General features: G+C 44.5%; 2 protein-coding genes across 5 annotated transcripts; both read right to left on the minus strand.

Moving 5' to 3' along the window:
* Positions 1–2,134: 2,134 nt before the first annotated feature.
* rras (RAS related) lies at positions 2,135–15,317 on the minus strand. Of its 3 annotated transcripts, none has more exons than XM_076882811.1 (7): positions 15,021–15,317; positions 14,691–14,861; positions 13,475–13,562; positions 10,073–10,175; positions 8,540–8,648; positions 4,818–4,936; positions 2,135–3,185 (listed from the first exon to the last, which is right to left on the minus strand). In XM_076882811.1, the coding sequence occupies exons 2-7, from the start codon at positions 14,775–14,777 to the stop codon at positions 3,101–3,103; spliced, it is 591 nt and encodes a 196-aa protein (XP_076738926.1). In that variant the 5' UTR covers positions 14,778–14,861; positions 15,021–15,317; the 3' UTR covers positions 2,135–3,100. The 3 variants fall into 3 exon arrangements, with proteins under 3 accessions (XP_076738926.1, XP_012780739.1, XP_004573164.2); XM_012925285.3 differs by having other exon boundaries at positions 14,936–15,317; XM_004573107.3 differs by lacking the exons at positions 14,691–14,861; positions 15,021–15,317 and adding an exon at positions 13,920–14,659.
* A 660-nt stretch (positions 15,318–15,977) lies between these two features.
* Positions 15,978–21,683, minus strand: si:ch211-195b15.8 (uncharacterized). Of its 2 annotated transcripts, none has more exons than XM_004573104.5 (5): positions 19,308–21,683; positions 19,067–19,161; positions 18,429–18,588; positions 17,933–18,056; positions 15,978–17,053 (listed from the first exon to the last, which is right to left on the minus strand). In XM_004573104.5, the coding sequence occupies exons 2-5, from the start codon at positions 19,157–19,159 to the stop codon at positions 16,279–16,281; spliced, it is 1,152 nt and encodes a 383-aa protein (XP_004573161.1). In that variant the 5' UTR covers positions 19,160–19,161; positions 19,308–21,683; the 3' UTR covers positions 15,978–16,278. The 2 variants fall into 2 exon arrangements, with proteins under 2 accessions (XP_004573161.1, XP_004573160.1); XM_004573103.5 differs by having other exon boundaries at positions 19,067–19,226.
* Positions 21,684–21,774: the final 91 nt, after the last annotated feature.

Consider the following 21,774-nt stretch of genomic DNA (forward strand, 5'->3'; position numbering starts at 1 on the left):
CAGGGAGCGCGGATCCACACGAAGTGTGAAGTTTTACTGAAACAGTGAAACACTAGTGTCGGTACGTCACGGCAGGAAATGATACATTTATTGTTTTCATGTGGATCATTTCAACAAACCGAGGACGGACGTCTGCGTGGACTCTCAGCGAGTAAACCCCCGTGTTCGTCTATAGAAACGCGTCTTGTTTGTCCATATTTTACATATGTGATCATCACTTAAGTTGTTAACCAACAACATGCAGCTCCAGTCATCGCTTGTAACATCAGCTCCAAAACGCCACGGCAAAAACCACAGGGTGACGTCACCTGTCTATGGGCGTTAGATTAATTAACAACCATATAAATATTTTAAATACCAAATAATGTCAGACAATATTTTCACGGACCGGCCTTTAAGGCGGATAAATACAACAAAATGATACGACCGAGACAAAAACTCTGGTATTTTGTAAATATCATAATAGACGTGAATTCACTGTGTAATTGTGTAACTTTATTAGCAGCTTCCTCCTGAAATGCGTCAACAACACTGAGTAACGTCCTCCTCTCTGCCCCTTAATGCTCTCTGGTCGCTATGGTAACGCGTGCATATTTCTTTCAAAATAAGACACACAACTACAACACGGAAAAACCCAGGGGAACAGAGTTAACGATAAAAACCCTGAAAACCATACATTTCACACCAGAGCCTCAACTCTCGCGGCCCGGTACCAGTCCGTGGCCCGGGGGTTGGGCAGCGCTGGTCTAAGGAGCTTGGAGGGAAAAGCGTCTGGACTTCTTTAAGTTGCTTGAAGACATTTCACCTCTCATCCGAGAAGCTTCTTCAGTTCTAAGGTCAAATGGTGGAAAGTCCCAAATTTAAGCCCTATGAGAGTGTCCCCCCAAGAGGGACAAAGGACCCCTTAATGATCCTCTTCAGGAATCTCACTGAACCTGAAAAGAAAGTGTTAGACAAAGGACTTAATTTTGCCATTTCTCCTCAACAGTTGCCCATAGTGGACCTCATCACAGCCACAGAAACCACCACAAGGATTAATAAATGGTCACAAACAGAAACAGAGCTGAAAGTTTCAGCCTCCCTCCCCAGTGCTAAAGTCCCTCCATGTAACCTCACAATACAAGAGAAGAAGGCCATCGCTTCCCTGAGCAAAGACCACAACATCACCATATTACCAGCTGGCAAGGGAAGGTGCACTGTTGTTCCAAACACAACAGATTACCACACAAAGATCACTACACTCCTCAGTGACAACAATACCTCAGACAGAAACTGGTTCACCCGAAAGACAAAACGCCAAAACACAGACTTAACAATGTGGTGTATGCTGTACAGTGCAGCGAGGAATGCCCAGACCTCTACATCGGAGAGACCAAACAGCCACTTCACAAGCGCATGGCACAACACAGAAGAGCCACCTCCACAGGACAAGACTCAGCAGTCCATCTGTATCTTAAGGATAAAGGACACTCTTTGAGGATGCCAATGTTCACATTTTGGACAGAGAGGACAGATGGTTTGAAAGAGGAGTGAAAGAAGCCATCTATGTCCACTGTGAGCGACCATCTTTGAACAGAGGCGGGGTTTACGACACCAACTCTCTGCCATCTATAATCCAGTTTTGAGATCCTTCCCAGACGCCTTAACGCCCACTCACATCCTGGGCCATCTGACCTCAGGAATTCGCATGATAAGGTGGGGCCAGGTTTCACAATGAACACACCCGAAACTCTGGCTGATTGGGACCCACACCCAGTTTCACACCTTGGCTCAGGCGATTAGAGGATCATCAGGGGGTCCTTTTGTCCCTCTGTGGGGGGACACTCCCACTAGGTTTATATCTGGGACTCTCCACCATTTGACCTTAGAACTGAAGAAGCTTCTCGGATGAGAGGGGAATCGTCTTCAAGCAACTTAAAGAAGTCCAGACGCTTTTCTTTTCAAGCTCCTTAGATTACAATGACCTGGATGAGCACCTTCACAGACACACTGCTACTGTTGTGTGTCAGCACACAGACACAACAGTTCGTAGATGGTGGTGTAAATTCTCTGAAATTCATAGACTGACAGTAAAAGGTGACACAACAAAGTTTACAGTGAGACATTTATGAGAAAAGACAAAAGAAAAATAAAGTTCAGATAAATGTTTTAATAGTTTATAAAAGTGACTTAATTCAATATATTTTCGGGTTCTGTTCAGTATCTTAACTGTTCTTAGGACATCAAGCTTCTCGCCACCTGGAGACCCACGAAGTTGTGACCACACCCTTCCAGTATATGGACAGGTTCTTCTGTAGCACTTTCTACTACACTGGAGCACTCAAAACGCTTATACTGCATTTTCACAATTACGATGATAAAGTAGAGAAATACAAAGAAAAAGTACAAAACCCCCCAAATACATAGTATAGAGTACCACGATGCAACGATGCAGCCATCGCACAACACATGGCCAATACTGTCATTTGATCAGGATCTTAAATGACATGTTATTCATGGATGTATTCAATATTGTTCGTCTTTTGAGACTGACTCCAGCTTCTGCTATGATTCTTCTTTTTGTCTTGAATAATAATACTTCTTTGGAGCTCTCCTGCCCCTTTGCAGGAGGGCATGGAAAATGGCATCGCTTTGGCCCTTACGACTTAACCATGCTAAGGGGAAAATCAGCACTTGTCCATTTATGACATGCTAATTTTTGCACATAGCACATTTAATGTCATTTCTTCAGACAGTTATGGATGCCGTGGTGTTGCAGATGCTGGTATCTGGATTTGTTTAAAATAGCATCACTGAAGAGTGAATTATATACTACATTTTTTGGTGATATTTCTATTTGTGGACACAAATTATGATTTGTGTTGTAACGTTATTATTAATCTGCGTCACAAGTGCCGCCCTGCTGCTGATCACACCTCTTCCTTTCAGTTCTCTATTTAAAATTAAACCAAATTAAATGTTGCTTTTAACAAAAGTGCAAATGTAATCATCTGGAAAGAAACTGATCCACCTTCTCTCTTGCGCACATACACACTCATATGTACACACAAAAACACCTTTCTGCAGAGGAATGAGGCTTTGGTATTCGTAATAATAGTGCTTAAAGGATGACACAGGGACAGCCACGACTTTTCTCCTTCCCTGTGTGATGAGTTGGAGGAGGGCTCTCCATCTCCTGAAACTGTCTGTAAAGCAGGAGAACAGATAAAGGGATTAATCATCCTCACACTTTGCTCCTATTCACAGAGGCGATTCAGTATCAACCATATATGATGCTGGCTTGAATAATGTAAGAAAAATTCTTGGTCACGAAATCCAACGATGTATCTGTTGTCACAGGTTTTGACACAATTTGTTAGCTTTGGTTATAAAATGCCATGCCAACATTTGCCCAGTGCCAAAATATGAATACTAAACCCAAGTTGGTAATGGTGCTGTAATACAGTGTTTCTCAGGCTTTAGAGGCACAGTTCATATTTCACATTAGAAAAATCCCGCAGCACTCCACTAAACAGAAATGTCAAAAACCATACGGATCATTCTTCCACCAAATATAGCAGAACTGGCTCGGTTTGTCCCAGTATACCTTTGTTGCTTCCTTCTGACCACTACTCATGCTAGGGCCTTCATCTGGGTCGCGTTTTCTCCAGGACCAGGTCAGACTGAACACTTTTTCTTTTTAAATTTATCTATTGCTGTTATGCGCTGCATAGTCTCACAGCATGACTGTTATTTAAGTTCTTCTTTGTCCTCTTCTGTTTTACTTAGTTGGCAACACATTTATTAGAGCAGGTGGTTGTACTGCCCTCTAGTGGAAGAGAATGTCATTGCTACCCGTTACGCACGCCGGTGGCTTCGGTGTGCCGTGTTAGATTATCTGGTTCCACCTGATTAGTCCTGGGAAACACTGCTGTAATAAGAGTGACCACTACTTCCTACAGCATAGTCACCGATTATTTTTATGATTAGTCAACTAATCAGATAATCATCCATTGGACGTACAGGTACAGCTTGTTGCACCAGCAGCATCTGCTCTTATAGAACTATCATTAGCTTACAGCTTTAAGTGTTTCAGGTGCTAACTAAAAATAAAGACAAGATGATAGTTTATTGAATTTAAATGAAGTTTGCAGATTGTTTCGGTGAAGTTTAATAAACTCCTTGCTTTCTAAAATATAACAGGACACCGGAGTAAATTCTGGAGCATCTCACACTTCTGATAATCAGCTGTCTGCTTGACGTTTATTCAGCTGTGTAAAAACTTTAATCTCAGCCAAACCGATTTACTCAGGAACAAATAAAACACTGAAAAAAGCCAAACAATAACATTTTAAGTTATCTAAGTGACTCATATATCATGTTTAACCTGAGAGAAAGACGGCGGTGGGTTTGAAAACGATTGGCCGGGAGTCCGGTGTTCTCACGGTGCTAGTGAGCCTAGCCCCCAGCTAACTATCGAGCTAGTGGGTAACAGACGTCTCCGAAAACGTCGGAGCGCTTTTGAAAATATGCGGTGTCTTGATAAACTGAGCAGATATTTGATGTTTACACAGCTACATTCTCGCCTGAAAATATGTTAAACGTTTATTTTGTGACCCAGAAAGAATAATAAGAGTAACATTAAAACTAGCTAGCTGCCGCCATTGTTGGAAACTGAGCTGTACATGCAGTGCTGCCATCTTCTGTTTCAGTCCGTTATTACACTCTTAAATCCTGCTACTTATTCCTGCGTCTTTTGTGATCTTACAAAGCTTCAAACGACGTTAGTCCCAGCAGGGACGTGAACTAAAACAAACTTTCATAAATAAGGGCTGTACCTAATAATATGCACAAGCTCCAAGAAGGCTTCATCAACATTGAAGCGATTCTTCGCCGAGGCCTCCATGTAGTGGATCCTGTTCTCTCTGGCAAACGCCTGTGCGTCCTCCTTGGGTATCTGCAGACACAATAAACAATATCACGTCTGAGATCCAGTGCTGTTCTTGTCATCCTGTAAAAATATGCAGAAAACTTGTCACTGTTGTCACTTTGTCCTGAAAAAAATGAAGGTAAGGAATCTCAACAAGCAGAAGACTTAAAAATCCTGTGGGACAAGACAAAAAACCCAAAACACTGGGGACACTGAGGTCAAGGTCACAGATTCTGAGATTTTTAGTAGATACACCTGTTGGAAGTATCTGAACAGAGGGGTGGGTTTTAATAATCGATTCATCGATTAAAATCGATTCTGGCTTGGATAACGTGATATCGATTCACATGGCGCTGTTGCCTCCTGTGAGAGTCCTGACACCCCTCCCCCACCCATCACCTTCACTCAATACCAGGTTGAGATGCAAATGAGGAGACTTCACTCAGGCAAGTCTGCTGGACCAGACGGAGTGAGTCCCCTCGTCCTCAAGACCTGTGCCCCCCAGCTGTGTGGAGTCTTTCATAAACTGTTTATGCTGAGTCTGAGTCTGCAGAGGGTCCCGGTGATGTGGAAGACATCATGCCTCGTCCCTGTACCAAAGACGCCACGTCCCCGTGGCCCCCAGGATTACAGGCCTGTGGCACTGACCTCCCACATCATGAAGACCCTGGAAAGGCTCATCCTGGACCAGCTGCGACCCATAGTAAGACCACATCTGGATCCCCTTCAGTTCGCTTATCAGCCTCGTCTCGGAACAGAGGACGCCATCATCTACCTGCTCAATCGTGTCTACACCCATCTGGACCAGCCGGCGAGCACTGTGAGGGTCATGTTTTTTGACTTTTCCAGTGCTTTCAACACCATCAGGCCGACCCTCCTGGGTGATAAGTTAGCAGCGATGCAGGTGGATGCTTCTCTGGTGTCCTGGATTGTTGATTACCTGACAGGAAGACCACAATATGTACGTCTCCCACAGTGTGTGTCTGACAAGGTGATCAGCAACACAGGGGCACCACAGGGGACTGTCCTCTCCCCCTTCCTCTTCACCCTCTACACCACAGACTTCAGCCACTGCACAGAGACCGCCATCTTCAGAAGTTTTCTGATGACTCTGCGGTGGTTGGATGCATCAGCAGGGATGATGAGACAGAGTACCGGGCTGTGGTCGACTCCTTTGTCACGTGGTGTGAGCAGAATCATCTGCAGCTCAACGTGGCAAAGACCAAGGAACTGATCGTGGACTTCAGGAAGACCAGGAAACACTTGACCCCTGTTTCAATCCAGGGGGTCAGTGTTGACATTGTGGAGGACTATAAATACCTTGGAGTACACATTGACAATAAACTGGACTGGGCTAAAAACACCACAGCACTTTACAGGAAGGGCCAGATTCGTCTCTATTTTTTGAGGCGACTGAGGTCCTTCAACATCTGCCAGAAAATGCTGAGGATTTTCTATGAGTCTGTGGTGGCCAGTGCGATCCTCTATGCTGTTGCATGCTGGGGGAGCAGGCTGAGGGTCGCAGATGCCAACAGACTTAATAAACTGATCCGTAAGGCCAGCAATGTTGTGGGGATGGAGCTGGACTCCCTCAAGGTGGTGTCGGAGAGGCGGATGCTGTCCAAGATAAAGACAATGTTGGATAACACCTCCCACCCACTCCATGACATGTTGGTCAGTCACAGGAGCTCGTTCAGTGAGAGACTGAGATTACCGAAAAGCACCACTGAACGACACAGGAAATCTTTCCTGCCTGTGGCCATCTCCCTGTACAACGCATCCACTTAACACACTGTTTGCTGCTACAACTACACATGTTTCTTTTCCAACTATTTATTTATAAGTGACTTATGTATGTATGTATGTATATATATGTATATATTGTACTATTCTTAGTTAGCGTATTGTCTGTCTTGTCTTAATGTTGGTTTATAATGGAGCACTGTAACAAAAAATAATTTCCCCCAGGGATCAATAAAGTATTCTGATTCTGATTAAGATCCTGAATCGATTTTTTTATATAAATGTATTTTGCCCTAAACGCCAGAATCTCAGGTGAAACCTCACAAAATTTCAACAACCACCAAACAGTAAAACAGTAAATGAGAGCAGCAACACGGCCTCTGCACAAAGATGTAAACACAAAGCGTGGACCCACCGATGGATCAGAATCAGTCAGATGTGGCTTTCTCACCCGACGGCACGGACACGGTCGGGGCTGAAAGCCGACAGCTCGCTGATTCTGATGTTTCGGCGGCTCCACGCTTTGTGTTCATGCCCTTTTTGCGCCGATTCTACAGCTGTTAGTTTTATCTCTCTAAACAATATTGAGTAAACCAGCAGCAAAAGAAGATCCAAACTACGCTTCACGTAAACATCGTCATGAATTCACTCTGACTGTCGCTGTTTTGCTTCCACCAGGATTATAAAAAAAAAAAAAAAGACACTTCACGCACATCTCTCCCCCTCTCTCTCCCCCTCTCTCTCTCTCTCTCTCTCTCTCTCACCCACTAGCTCGATAGCTAGCCGGGGGCTAGGCTCAGTAGCGCCGTGAGAACACCGGACTCCCGGCCAATCGTTTTCAAACCCACCGCCGTCTTTCGCTACTCAGGTTAAACATGATATATGAGTCACTTAGATAACTTAAAAATGTTGTTGTTTGGCTTTTTTCAGTGTTTTATTTGTTCCTGAGTAAATCGGTTTGGCTGAGATTAAAGTTTTTACACAGCTGAATAAACGTCAAGCAGACAGCTGATTATCAGAAGTGTGAGATGCTGGAGAATTTACTCCGGTGTCCTGTTATATTTTAGATAGCAAGGAGTTTATTAAACTTCACCGAAACAATCTGCAGATTTCATTTAAATTCAACAAACCATCATCTTGTCTTTACTTTTAGTTAGCACAAACCTGAAACACTTAAAGCTGTAAGATAATGATAGTTATATACGAGCAGATGCTGCTGGTGCAATAAGCTGTACTTTTACGTCCAATGGATGATGATCCGATTAGTCGACTAATCGCAAAAATAATTGTTTGTGGCAGCCCTAGCTCCCTGCATTTATTTTTTAAATAATTCTGTTGAAGCATGGTCTGACTTTCATTGGTTAACATTCATCGAATTTGTATTTATTTGTACTTTTGTCAGATTAACGTTATTTCTGTGAGAGCATTATGAGTTTTTCTTTCATTGACTGAAGGGTCCCAACAGTTTTGTCCACGTCTGTACGTTGTTGAGCTGTGGTTTTCCAGTCCTTTCAGGACCTGTCTCTGAACCAGTGGTCCAATTATTAATAGAGTAAATGGACTGGCATCTGTATTTTCCAATCTTCCTCTATATTATTTTTAGTAATTTGGGGTGCAGGTTCATCTGTCACAGGCACACTTTAACTGTCAGATTACAGGAATTGGAACCTTGGACATTTGATAAGTGGATGCCTGGAGCTCCTGAGTTACAGGAGTTGATTCTGCTTGTATAATAATTTGTGGAATAAATGAGACTAAGCCAGAAAAGTTGTTTATAAAACTGCAGATATCTCCTAAACTGTTGAGATTCCAGAACTTCCCTTCTGCAGTAGATCTGGAATAGAAGAAAAATGACATTATAGAGGAGTATCGGTTGTTGTTAGTTACCACTCTTTGCTGTTCCAGGTCTGCCTTGTTTCCAACCAGCACCATGGGAAAATCATCTCTGTCTTTCACTCTCAGGATCTGGGTGTGGAACTTCTGGACTTCATGATAGCTGAGAGTTGGAAGGACAGAAATCATTACCAGTCACAGATTAAAATAGCCCTTCATATCCATTTTAATAGTTCCAGACAAAGTCTTCCTTATTCCTTATATATTAACATACTGTGTTGTTAAATAGTCTGTTTTTGTTACTGTGTGGTTGTTCCTGGTTCAACCCTCGGCTGAAGCTGAAAAAGATTCATTACCAAACAGCAGAGGCTACGGTGAGTTTCTTCTGAAGTGTTGGACTTACAGATGCAGCTTTTCTGTTCTAATTAAGTACTTGAAGCACTTTCTATTACAAGTCATATAACATTCACACACACTGTGACGCACTGGCGGCAACTGTGTGCACCATCTGCTCAAAGATACTTTGACATGCAGGCTGGAGGACTCCACGCCCCCCTGTTCTGCAGTGTAGTGTGCAGGTGCTCTGAGAGTAAATGGGCAAAAGATAACACAGGACCAGATTATTACAAAAAGATTACATTTGTGTCTTTCTTGTCCATAATTGAGTTTCAGATGAATAAAATGTGGCTTTTACATCACACTCTAAAGTTGTGGTTCTCTCCTCCTCCTGAGAATGGGGACAGTCTTTTATATGAAGTAATACATTAGAAACCAAAAGCTGGACCATAAGAGTGCCCAGGAGGAAAAGCACCCAAAACAGAAGAAAAAAGATGAAGTGAAACCTGACCCAGGAACAACTTACTAATGGAAACCAGGACCTTTCTGTACACAAGAATTGGTTTCACAGAGCTGGACTTGTCATGTTATACATCCTTCTCTAAGGAAATATTACTAGAAATGAAACTGCATCTACACAGGAACCAGCCTGCTCATCGCACATCACTTTGAAGATGATGACTGGTTGAAGAGATTCCAGGTTCCAGTTGAGCCTCTAAGATATTTCCTACCAGGTCACATCTCAATCGATGGTATTCAGTGGTCTTCAGTCTGGGTCCCACAGCCCCAGACTCACTAACAGCTGCGTACCCTGGGCCATGGTCTCAGTTACCCTCATGTTTCAGGCCAACCACAGACGGACTCTATGCAGACCAAGTCTTTCCTTTGTGCTACCTCCAATCAAGCACTTTGCTCTCCAACATGTCCCTTTCTGTTGTTGGCTATATACTGTATTTCTCTAGACTGTATATACGTCTTTTGGTTGCGCTTTATTCCTGATATCTCTACTATTTTTTTTTCCACTCCCAGGCGCGCGGCCCCGGCGGGTTTGTGGCGCACCCATAATTTCTTTGTACATGTACAATGACAATAAAAGGCTATTCTATTGTTAATGCTGACTCGCAGTCACTTCAGTCACTTGCTTCCTGTGGTCTCTAGCTGCCACATCGCTACATCGTGTGTACATAGCTTTAGAGTATAACTTTATAGCACTCTATACAAGCGACATACAAACAAACATCACACACGTACCTGCCACGGTCATTGAGTGCAAACACCAGTAAAAAGCCTTCTCCAGACCGCATGTACTGCTCCCTCATTGCACCAAACTCCTCCTGACCTGCTGTATCCAAGACTGATGCACACAGAGACATGATCACATATGCACATAAATACAAAACATACATAGTATTCACAGACATACACTATATTATTGCCAAAAGTATTCACTCACCCATCCAAATCATTGGTACAATCACTTCTACAGCCTCAGGTGTATAAAACCCAACATGCTGAGCACTTCTACGGACACTTTGTGAAAGGATGGGTTGCTCTCAGGAGTTCACTGAATTTCACCGTGATTTAAGCACTTTGAAGCAACTGTTATTTATTTTATATATATATATATATATATATATATATATATATATATATATGGCGCTATAGAAAAGACATTGAACTGAACTGCAGTGGTGAAACTTTCTGGCTGCTAAATGTTCTACAGTGACGTGGTATTATAGTGTGATGCTGCAGTTACAGCCACACGTGGGAATATCTGCCAAACAGTGTAGAGGCTTACACGTAACACTACACCTACACTTTTCTTTCTTTAAATACAGGATTTAATTTACAGGATAATAAAGAATTTGTTTTGATTTAGAACTAATGTACATACAGAACACTGCATTCTAAAACAAGTGTGCACAGTCTAGTTTACACTGTTGTGTCTTTATGATTTAATCTGTCTTTGTTTGCTCAGTTACCTCAGCTGCTCCCAGTCCCTCAGTGATGAGCTAATAGGTGGAAAATGGTAAATGGCCTGCATTTGTATAGCGCTTTTCTAGTCCCTAAGGACCCCAAAGCGCTTCACACTACATTCAGTCATTCACCCATTCACACACCCATTCACACACACACATTCACACACTGGTGATGGCAGCTACATTGTAGCCACAGCTGCCCTGGGGCGCACTGACAGAGGCGAGGCTGCCGGACACAGGCGCCACCGGGCCCTCTGACCACCACCAGTAGGCAAACACGGGGTTAGTATCTTGCCCAAGGATATTTGGCATGCAGCCAGGAGGCAGCCTGGGATCGAACCACCGACCTTCTGATAAGTGGCTGACCTGCCCCCCTCATGGGGGGGGATGAGATTTGTTATGTTAGTTTCAGTTGGGTATTTGTGTGTTCTACCCCTTTTTGCGTTTTGTGGGCTGATCAGCCACTATTTAAGTTTCACCTGTGTCTCATTTAGGAAGGTCAGCAACTCACACAAAGTGGTGAGTCAGAGCAGGGTCAGCAGATGAGGCCCAACTGCTACAGACCTCCAAACTTCATGTGGCCTTCAGATTAGCTCAAGAACAGCACATACAGAGCTTCATGGAACGGGTGAGCAACTGCATCCAAGCCTTACATCACCAAGCACATTACAAAACGTGGGATGCAGTGGTATTAAAGCACGCCACTACTGGACTCTAGAGCAGCGGAGACATGTTCTCTGCAATGACTAATCTGGCAAACGTATGAATAAGTCCTGGTTTGGTGGTTACCAGGAGAGCATTACTTAGACTGCATTGTGCCACATGCAAAGTTCGGTGGACTATAGTGTAGGGTTGTTTTTAGAAGCTGGGCTCAGCCCCTTCGTTCCAGTGATCTTAATCCTTCAGCATACCAAGACATTTTGGACAACTTCATGCTCGCAACTTTGTGGGAACAGGTGACAATGGCCCCTCCCAGGGCTGTGCGACATGACCAAAATCTCATATCCCGATATAAAACCTCCATCGTCCCGGTAACGATATAAATCACAAAAAAATAATATTTTCTGTAAATTCTGTGAATTTCGGGTAGGTGAAGTGTTTCCAGCTGGGCGCCGTGTACCCGGAGTCGAGTGTTTTAACCGATGCATGAAGCGACACATTTTTAGACACAGGTTGTAACGGCGCCGTTTTCTTTGTATTCATTACACGGCGTGCTGCGGGGAAAAGCCTGTTCTAACGTTTGAGTCTAAGGTTTACTTTTTAGCACCTGGCGACTCTTTTTTTACTTCTCATCCGTAAACACTCTGCATACTTTTTCATGTGATTGCGTTTATTTTGAAAAGTCTCAACAGGATCTTGAGCTTTATTGTGAAAGGTTTATGTAGAAAATAAACAAGCGGACATGCGATGGTTTTACCGTCATTGTTGCTAACGACAACGCATAAAAACAGGCGCTTGTCCGTCCGTAGTGTGGTTATATTAAATATAAGAGAGAGAGAAAATTAATAATAACTACAGTGACCATCAGAACCATGAATATTGCCGTAAACAGTTTATTTTGCGACACCACGAAACAAACGATAGCGTAAAATGAAAGGATAGATGTTTTTATATCGTCAGATATATATCGTCATATCGAACAGCCCTAGCCCCTCCCCATTCCAAGATGACTATGCACCAGTCACAAAGCAAGTTATTGCATTACACGGATGGAAGAACGTGACTGGCCTGCAAAGAGTCCTGACCTCAATGCGAGGGAACACCTTTGGGATGAATTAGCAGAGACTGTGAGCCAACATCAGTGTCTGACCTCACAAATGTGCTTCAGGAGCAACGGTCAAAGATTCCCATGAACACACTCCTAACCCTTGTGGAAAGCCTTCCTGTAGCCGCTAACGGTGAGCCGACATCATATTAAAGCCATGGATTAGGAATAGGATGTCACCCAACTTCGTACACATATGTAGACAGACTAGCAAATAATTTTGCTAATATAGTGTACACATGTCTTGATGCACGCTCAATCATCCAGGTAAATAAGTCTGAAAAGGTTGATTCTGTTCATCTGGATGTTTTCAGTGTGAGAAACGTTTCGTCATCATCCAGCTGACGGCAGGTTTCCAACCTTATAAACACCTGGATGAAAACCACCACTGAAAACGTCCAGATGAACAGAATCAACCTTTTCCAAATATAGTGTATACATGGTGACCTGTACTGCTAACAGAACATCTGTAACATTAAGCTGAAGTTTCACTTGTTCTGTGTCATAAAAATCACCCACTAAGGAAACAAGTGTTTTTCTTAGTGGTTTCACTAAAACCGATTCTCTACTGTTGCATTCACCAAAAAAAATCACTAAACTGTATCAATTAGGGTAAGTGTGATGTTTGTGAAGGGTGAGGAAGAGTCTTACAAACAGCACCTCTGCTGCGTCTGATGATTCACAAATAAGTGGTGAAAGAACAGTGTGGCCCAGCACACCACCCTGACAGCACCAGCCCACTAACAAGTCCTAACAAGGGAAATGAAACATCCAGAGAGCAAACACACTGCCTGTATCACATCACAATGTAACACACCCTTTGTTTTCACACAAAGCTTTTTCCAAACCCTGCAATTACTCTGACACTGTGTGAATTAGGACATGTATATCTCCAGTGTAATGTCTTACTGTCAAGCCGGGTCTCCTTTCCATCCACGGTACAGATCTTGGTGTAGGAGTCTTCAATGGTGGGGTCGTAGTCGGACACAAAGTACGACTGTGGAACACACTCCGAGTTATTAACATCAACACTACACTGTGAACAGCTTGGCTTGTTTTACACCTCTCATAACCAAGCCCAGTGCCTAACAGGCATTTATTTATATTACTCACAGCTGGCGAGAACAAAAGTGAGGCAGCAAAAATGATGAAAAGTGCCCAGAGAATTATTACGTTTAGACTGAATATGTAACCACGTCAGTACTTCTCCTTCAGTGTTCTATAATCCACTATTTACTGCTACAGTGCTCGGTGACTGTACTACAGCCGTTCATTAGGCAGCCAGTTTAATGCAGACCTTTCTGTGTTAAACAGAGTGCAACAAAAGCTTGCCCGAGGTAATGAAGAAACTTACCATACAGTGTGGAAGCACCGACTCAGAACGGAACAATTCCCAGCGACACATTAACAGAACCGGGGTGGAAGGTACCCAACTTACTGAAGTGCACTGCTAACATGTTTAGAGTTTAAGTATTTAAAAATATTTCAAATGGAAATCTACTGTCACACTATACTGTGTTTCATAGATAACCCCTGTTTCTTTCTCCACCTACTCTCCTGTATGATCAGGAACTGAGCAACCTAAACTTGGCACTCCTGCTCAACTTTGTCCCTGGAGGTTGTGACATCACGATGTTCCCCAGCAGTCATCTAACAGTAACCTGTCGTTTATACCCAGGAAAGTTTACATCCTTCTGTTTCCTCCCTCAGTACATCAGTTTACCAACACCAGGCTAAACACTGTTGCAGCAGTCAAGCACCATCAAGTATAGATATACAAGTTAAATATGAGCAGCTGGGCCGAGGTGGTTTCAGATGCGTAACTAAGCTCTTGACTGCTTTTATTGTGATTCTAACAATGAATGACTTCATCTGGAGGGAGAAGCCTGCTGGTGTTTGTTTTAGTTTGACTGCTGTTCAACAGCTGAATAAGACTTTAGTGGTGAACCATTAACCAACAGCTCATCTGTTCCAAATGCAGGTCACTTGTTGAACCTTGACAAGGTTGAGTTCGTGGAAATAACCGCTCAATAACGACCCACCAGTGGATCGACCACCAGTGGATCGACGCATTAACCTACAGACAGGTCCACAGTGTGTTCTACACGTGTCGTGGAGTCAGTACCTGGATGAACTGGATGGTAAGGGCGCTCTTTCCCACTCCTCCTCCCCCCACAACCACCAGTTTGAATCTTTCCTCGTCTCCACTCATTTTCAGTCCGGACCAGAACCTCTCCGAGCTCACCGCAGGACCTCAGGGGCGCGTTAAATCCCGGTCTCGCAGCAAGCCTGCTAACTGTAAGGAGACACCAACATGGACGGTTTTCAAAACTGAAGTTTGGTGTGCGAACGACGGACTCGGGGCCACACCTGTAAAGCAAAGTCCTGACGGAGTCCCACTGTCCACGCAGCACAATAACACGCACCGACGGGTCTGCTTTGAGTTGGGCCTTACAGCGGGACTGTAGCAGATCGCCGTCGCCTTTTCTTTTCTTCTTTCGCCTCTTTTCTCGTCGGCCTCCAGTCAGCTTCTGGGCGGAACTGCTTCCTCTTTTCTCTTTCCTCAAGAAACTACAGCAGCAACTACATCACACTGATGTCAGAGGCGGCGGTGACTTTCCCCACGCGAGGACAAACACACGGCAGCCTTCGTCTGCTGCAAATTAAAAACTACTCTGAAACTAATCTTTCGGGTGTCAGCTTCCTTATTCGGTCACCGGAGCATCCGTGACATCATCATTCCTACGGACGTGCCCGTGCAGCGTGAGAACTTACGACACTGATTAAACGGATGTGAAACTTTGTACAAGATGTTATTCGCCCTTTGAAACGGAACCAAACTGCTTTAATAACACAATGAAGCGTCTGAAATTCCAGCGTGGAATACTTCAGAAATCCCGAAGGTGTGTTACGGCAAAGTAAACACGCAGTGAAGTGATACTGCTGCAGCCTCACAATGAAAACGGCCTGAAGCAAAGCAGCAACACAACTAAATAGGACATGCTCAATGGTTGCAGTGTTGTTAAAGATGCACAAAGAAGCAACAGCTGAGGTAAAGACCTGGCAGGAAACGGATTTGCACTATGTTAGTTCGCCCAGTTATTTGTGAGCCTCTCAAAGTGGGAACTTGTATAAAAGTGGATGCAGTTCCTGTTCACACTACACTTTTGTTAAAGCCCTCGAATGCAAGCTGAAAGTCTGCCCTTTATCCACATACTTGCTTTTAAACCCACTGTGGTCCGATCTGCTTTGACACGAATATTTGTCCAAATAGTTTTTTAGCAAACCTCCAGTCTTGGCTCACTGTGGCACTTCAAAGCACTGCATGCTTGTGTTTCTATGCAACCCTCTGCTTACTGGGTGGAGAGGCTGGCGAGTCCCTTCACACTGAGAAACAGGCAAACACACATGGTTAAAATGTCCTCTTTATTCGTCAGTAAATACATTACAAACCATTGTGGCAAAAGCCTTTCAACAACTACATTTAAAAACAACAGAAACAGGGATCGCTGTGCAATGATAAACAATATGATAAACAACAATATGATAAACGGGTGCTTTTTGTCTTTTCAGCTCATTTAGATTAAACTCTGCAACAAATAAATAAATAAATAGACATTGGTTCTTTCACTACACGTGCACATCAGCTGTGTAGTTTGGTTTCTTCTGACAAACATGCACAGATAACTCCTTCCACCTGCTTCCTTGTATCCTCAGCACCTGTAAGGCAGTGCGGGCTGTCCCATCTGCACAGGGTGCACAAAAACACCTCCTAGCAGTATCCTTTCCCCCCAACCCAGCAGCTTGTTGAGAGTGACGCTGAAAGGTGAGAGCAGGCCCTTTTCCTTGACCTCAGCTCTGCTGTGCTGGCTGACAGAGAGACGCTGCTTCCTGTGGATAGCCTCTGCCTGTCTGTAGGAGTCAGGGTAACTCTTCACCTCGGCGCGCTCGCCAGTCTTCCTGCTCTCGACCATTTTTTCTTGTTGCCTCTCGTTTGCTGTGGAGGAAGGGCATATTCCCAAAGGGGTCAAAGAGAGGGTAAGGCTTTTACGTTTCTCTAAGAGAGAAGCAGAGCCTGATGGGAGTTGTAGTTGGGTGGCCTTTAGCGTTGGGTTGATGGGCTCACAGGGACGGGAAGCTGAAACCTCCGATGGTTTCTGCACAGGCTGCAGGTCACGACGGGGAGGCAACTCAGGAGTCCGCAGTTGCTGCTGCTTGTTGTCAGCGCTCTCTGACAGCCAGCGTCTCTGCTGGGCTTTGTCTTTGTGCTGAGCTGAGTCTGCGGTGACGCTCTTAGCTTGACAGTTACTGTTCTGACTGCTGTGAGAGAGGTTCACACTGTCGTTAGCAGGTGGCAGGCAACTGGCCAGCTGCTGGATGAGGAGGTCGTGGCCACGCGACTTTTGGCTCAGAGCACCCTGCAAGTGCTGCAGCTGACCCAGGAAGTTGAAGTTTGGGGAAATGGAGGGCCGACGCTCTTTCACAAACCTTATAAGGGGACAGAAAGGATGTGGGTTATTGTTGCTAGTATTTCACACGTCACACTGAGTCTAGGTAGTACTCTGCAATGAGCTACAGGGACAGTTACCACAGTATTACAGGCTGTACGACAATAAACAGGAATAACAGGTGAATAGATGCTCATTGGAGTGTACTGAATGTCTCGATAATGCTTATATAGAGTGCATACATACACTAACTGAGAGGTTTAGCAAGTGTTCAAGCTGCTATAATGTCTTGTAACTTCACAAAGCCTTCTTGTTATTGATCAGGACTGACTACATCTGCTCGTTTCCTCTGACAAGCCTAAATGCATCGAGACTCAGAACAGTGGGACAAAGGAGATCTGTCAAGATTAAGACAGGTGCAGATTTACACAGCTGGGAAGGAAACAACTGCAGCCTGCAAGATAAACATTTCCAACAACTGCATGTAAATACTTTGTTAAGGCAGGAATATCTGGATCCTCTGATGTATATCAAAACATGGGTCTTTGAGAGGAGAAGTCCTAAAACATGACTTATGTATACTGGTTCCTTTACAAAGGTGTGCATCCATTGTTCTCTGGAGTTGTTGACTGTTGTAGAGAAAAGTGTGAATACCATGTGCTGTGGACTGTTTAGAGAAAGTCTTTCATGGGTAAAAGTCTCCAACTGTCAAGACCACAAATATTTAAACTCATAAGCAGAGTTAACTTCATTTCACCGGAGTGGTGAAAGTGCCAGAAAACCTCTGATAGCTGTAAGTTAAACAACTCATGCTCAGCTTTAGAAAGGAAATCAATAAGGCTTCTTCAGTGTTCTTATGTTATTTGACAAAGTCGAGCTCAGTCCCCTCTGCAGGATGAATTTGTGCTACTAGCCATACCTGTAAGCATGGTCCAGGTCCATTTCCAGACTGTACATGACATAGGCAACAGCCAGAGCTGGGGAGCGAGAGATTCCTGCTGCACAGTGCACCAGCACCGAAGCCCCCGACGACATGGCTACGTCTGAACACACAGTGCATAGTGACAGTCAGCCGAGCGGGACACAGAGCTGCTGTATTGGCTAAAGCTAACCACACTGCAAATTACATTTTTGAAAACAAAAATTCAATAATAAATATTTAAAAATTGAAAATAAATCTAAAAAACAACGTCATGACTTGTGCATGAGGGTTCATAGCCTGCAGCTTCTATCGTATTGCCACTGCTAACTCAACCGACTGCATAGAGCCGTGAATGCAAACGTCTTGCACTGTCACAGAAGTAAAGCATTGTTCAAACACAATGATGACAACATGGTGAGTGTTTAGTGATCATGTACATTAGAAATCTGAGGTAATCTTGTTCTATTGCTGTAATGTGAGAGTGAGGCCTTACCAATGAAATGCAGAGCCTGTGGGATCCAGGGCAGCAGGTTATCCCACAGAGAGTCATCAATAGGAATGCGGAGATACCTGGAACCAGGCAGGAAGGAGGGCTGGGGGCTACAGCGACTCACACTCAGCACATAGGAGATACCCAGCGAGGCCAGCTGGTCCTACACACACACACACACACACACACACACACACACACACACGCTTTGTTTCTGCTGTACAAGAGTTCACAGTGAAACTTGGCTGTCTGTGCTCTACCTCACATATAAACTGTGATCGTCTCTGTGTACATATTTATGTTGGTAATTGTTTAGAGCACTTTTAACTTTATACTTCACTATTTTTTTATTTGTTACAAATTAAAGAATCACTCAAAGTGCTCAAGAAAAATATTTCACACGTAATTTGTGAAATATTTGAATTGTTTAAAAATAAGGTAATATAATAATATTGCACATGAAGTAATGATCTGCTCAGTAGGCAACAGATTTACGTGAGCATGCGCAGCTGTAAGTTCATGTTATTTAATGTCCACATCAGCCACGCGTGTGCTGCTGTGCTGTGTGAGAGCATTGCACAGGAGCTGTTATTGCGACATTATTATGTCTTTGATAGCGACAGCACGGGTCCTCTTCCTACCTGCGTCACGTCGCTCTCTGCTCCGAGGTAGAGCTGCGGTAGGATGACGGACAGCGGGGGCCGCTCCATTTCTCTGTCCCGAGACAAGACCATACCTGCAGCACCACAGGCGACACCCGTAGGAAAGAATTCCGCTGCGTGAAACGTCCTGTGACCAGTTCTTAGAAGACAAACATTCAAACAGTGTGCGTTTCCTCTTTTGCACGACGGTGCATCCGTGCTGTATCCACGCCGTACTTACTGAGGTGTCAGCTGCTGCGCTGCAGCGAGGTCCTCCTTCCTCCTCACTGTGTTCCTCACACTGGATTCTCAACGATGAGCTCATCAACTTTCCAACAATAGATCTGGACTGGATGATGTCATTTTCAGCCAATCACTGCGCCGCCGCACTTTCACACGCGCAGACGCAGCTGTCCGTGGGGCCGCCTCAGCAGTACAGACACCAGTGTGAGTGCTGCAGCACATGACGTTCACTCCAGTCACATCTGGCCTGTGTACTTACTGCAGTAGCGGCTTTGACCTCCTGTTTGTGTTACTGCTGCTGTAGTGGAGCAACCGTGACCCACATGATGTCCCTGAGGATGAACAAAGTATCCTGACAGTCCAACATCTCACTGCACATGAGACTGAGAGGCTTTGATGGCGGATAACCAGCCGAGGTTTGCCTGTCCGCATGCTGCTAACTGCTCCCCCTCTGGTGTTAACCTGCATTCTTCTACTCTTTACCACCTTTCTATGCTAATTTAAACCATGCGGATTGGTTTGCAGCATTTGATGGTTCTGCACAGCATCTTAGCTGTTCCTGGTCTGCACTCTGTGCCCTGAAGATGTGCAGGTTCCTAATACTACTAAGACCTAAGATCTCCTCACGTTGTGAAAGGTATCCCAGCTTGCATCCTATTACTACACTGAACCGTCTCTGGAGCATCCTTTGCACAACCAGCCTGAAACGTGGATCCTGTTGACAGCCTCCGTGCTGTAGATCTACCTTTTCTAGCTACTGATAAGATTTCTTGATGTCAGGCACTTCTCCCGTCTGTCATCATCTTCATCGTGATTGCCCTGCAAGATACTCGGGTACTTGTAGCTGTCCTGTATACCCACTTACTTTTGCTTCTGGCAACTCTAATCCTCCAGCCTGGATCCCATTTCCTTGCTTTGCCGAACATTTCTGCACGTAGACCCAGGGTAAGTAAGTTACTGCTGTTAATGAGCTCGATGTCAAACATGTACAGAGTAGGTTTATCAGCTCTTTGGGGTGACCTCTCAGTAACCAGGAAACGGGCAGACCATCACAGACCCCTCACACCCTGGACACAGACTCTTTGACCTGCTGGCAGACGGTGCAGAAGCCTGCAGACCAGGACCCCCCGACACAGGAAGTTTCTTTCCCCTCACCATCTCCCTCCTAAACAGTTAAACTGTCACACTGCTAGACTGCAACTGCACTTAATGCAGACTCCGTGGTATTCATTTCTGTAATCCTGTATATTTGCGTGTGTGTACCGTGTCGTTTACATATTGTTTTACATTGTTGTGCTTGAGAGACACCATCGATCAGAACCAAACTCCTTGTGTTTGCGCATACACCTGGCCAATAATCGTGATTGTGTGATGAGGGGACTGACACCTTTGCAGAATAGCAGTTACGGGTGACTTGTGGAACTTTCTACCATCGACAGGAGAGGTTCAAGGTGAAAATCACTGCTGACCAAAATCGATGCAAAAGCTTCTCTCACATCTGCCAAAAAATAAAAAGAATAAATATGTTGATCCCCAAGAATTTAGGGAAAACATTCCTGAGGACTGAGACAATCACACAAATGCCCTGGTTCCTTCTCCATGGCTTGGGTATGGCTTCAGTCTCAGGGATGAGTCTGGCTACAAAGCCCACTGCCTTCTCACTCAGAAATCCCTCTACCTCCATATGGATTTGGACCAGTTGGCTTTCCACCCAGACTTCTTGCTTACTCTGGACGTCCATTCATGAGCTGCTCCTCATGAACGGAGGAAGATGATGGAAGTAATCCCCAAAAGTTGATTCTGTTCATCTGGACGCTTTCAGTGGAGAAACATTTCATCATCATCATCATCAGGTGGCTTCTTCAGTCTCAGCTGACTGCAGGTTTCAACCTTAGAAACGGGACATTTGCACAATGACTGAAACCAGCCCACTGAACAATGTGAGCTCAGTTCCTTTGCATGTTAATGATCAAGGAACTGAGCTCACAGCCAGAATCAGCTGTTGGGGATTTACTTAGCTGGATGAATGAGCATGAAGAAGATGAAGTAATCCTTCCGTTTTCTTGACATTTCCATCATGTCTGCAATCAGTGTATAAAGATACGTCCTTCTCTCCCACCTCAGTGTCCAGTCTCATACAGCCGTCAGTACTTTGTCCCATCTCTGCATGTGCACTGTTGGCCAGCAGCACCACAGGTGATTGTTGATTGGCTGCAGCTCAGGCAGGTAGATCAGGTGATCTCATCATCACTTTAATCCCACTCCAGTCTGAATCCCAGGTTGCTTTCTGATGCAGAGTGTGAATGCTAGAGAGCGTTCAGGCGTTTAAAAAACAAAACAAGCTGATCTGCATGTTACATCAGGACCCTCCCCATTTATCCGGGCATGTGCAGACACTAGCAGTGCACTGGCTTGTGGCCCCCTGTGCCTGGCTGCCATTCATATAGGAAGACTGTGTCAGTGTG

The sequence above is a fragment of the Maylandia zebra genome, linkage group LG4 (genome assembly GCF_041146795.1).
Source record: "Maylandia zebra isolate NMK-2024a linkage group LG4, Mzebra_GT3a, whole genome shotgun sequence".
In the NCBI taxonomy this organism is placed as follows: Eukaryota; Metazoa; Chordata; class Actinopteri; order Cichliformes; family Cichlidae; genus Maylandia; species Maylandia zebra.

Excerpts from the sequence above, each read along its gene's own strand:
- rras (XM_076882811.1), bottom strand. The coding sequence starts at position 14,777 with ATGAGTGGAGACGAGGAAAGATTCAAACTGGTGGTTGTGGGGGGAGGA. Across the intron at positions 10,176-13,474 it reads AAAGGAGACCCGGCTTGACA|TCTTGGATACAGCAGGTCAG; the intron begins GTAAGACATTAC and ends TGTGTGCATCAG. Across the intron at positions 8,649-10,072 it reads GCACTCAATGACCGTGGCAG|CTATCATGAAGTCCAGAAGT; the intron begins GTACGTGTGTGA and ends TCCAACTCTCAG.
- si:ch211-195b15.8 (XM_004573104.5), bottom strand. The coding sequence starts at position 19,159 with ATGGTCTTGTCTCGGGACAGAGAAATGGAGCGGCCCCCGCTGTCCGTC. Across the intron at positions 18,589-19,066 it reads CAGAGAGCGACGTGACGCAG|GACCAGCTGGCCTCGCTGGG; the intron begins GTAGGAAGAGGA and ends GTGTGTGTGTAG. Across the intron at positions 18,057-18,428 it reads ACAGGCTCTGCATTTCATTG|ACGTAGCCATGTCGTCGGGG; the intron begins GTAAGGCCTCAC and ends CTGTGTGTTCAG.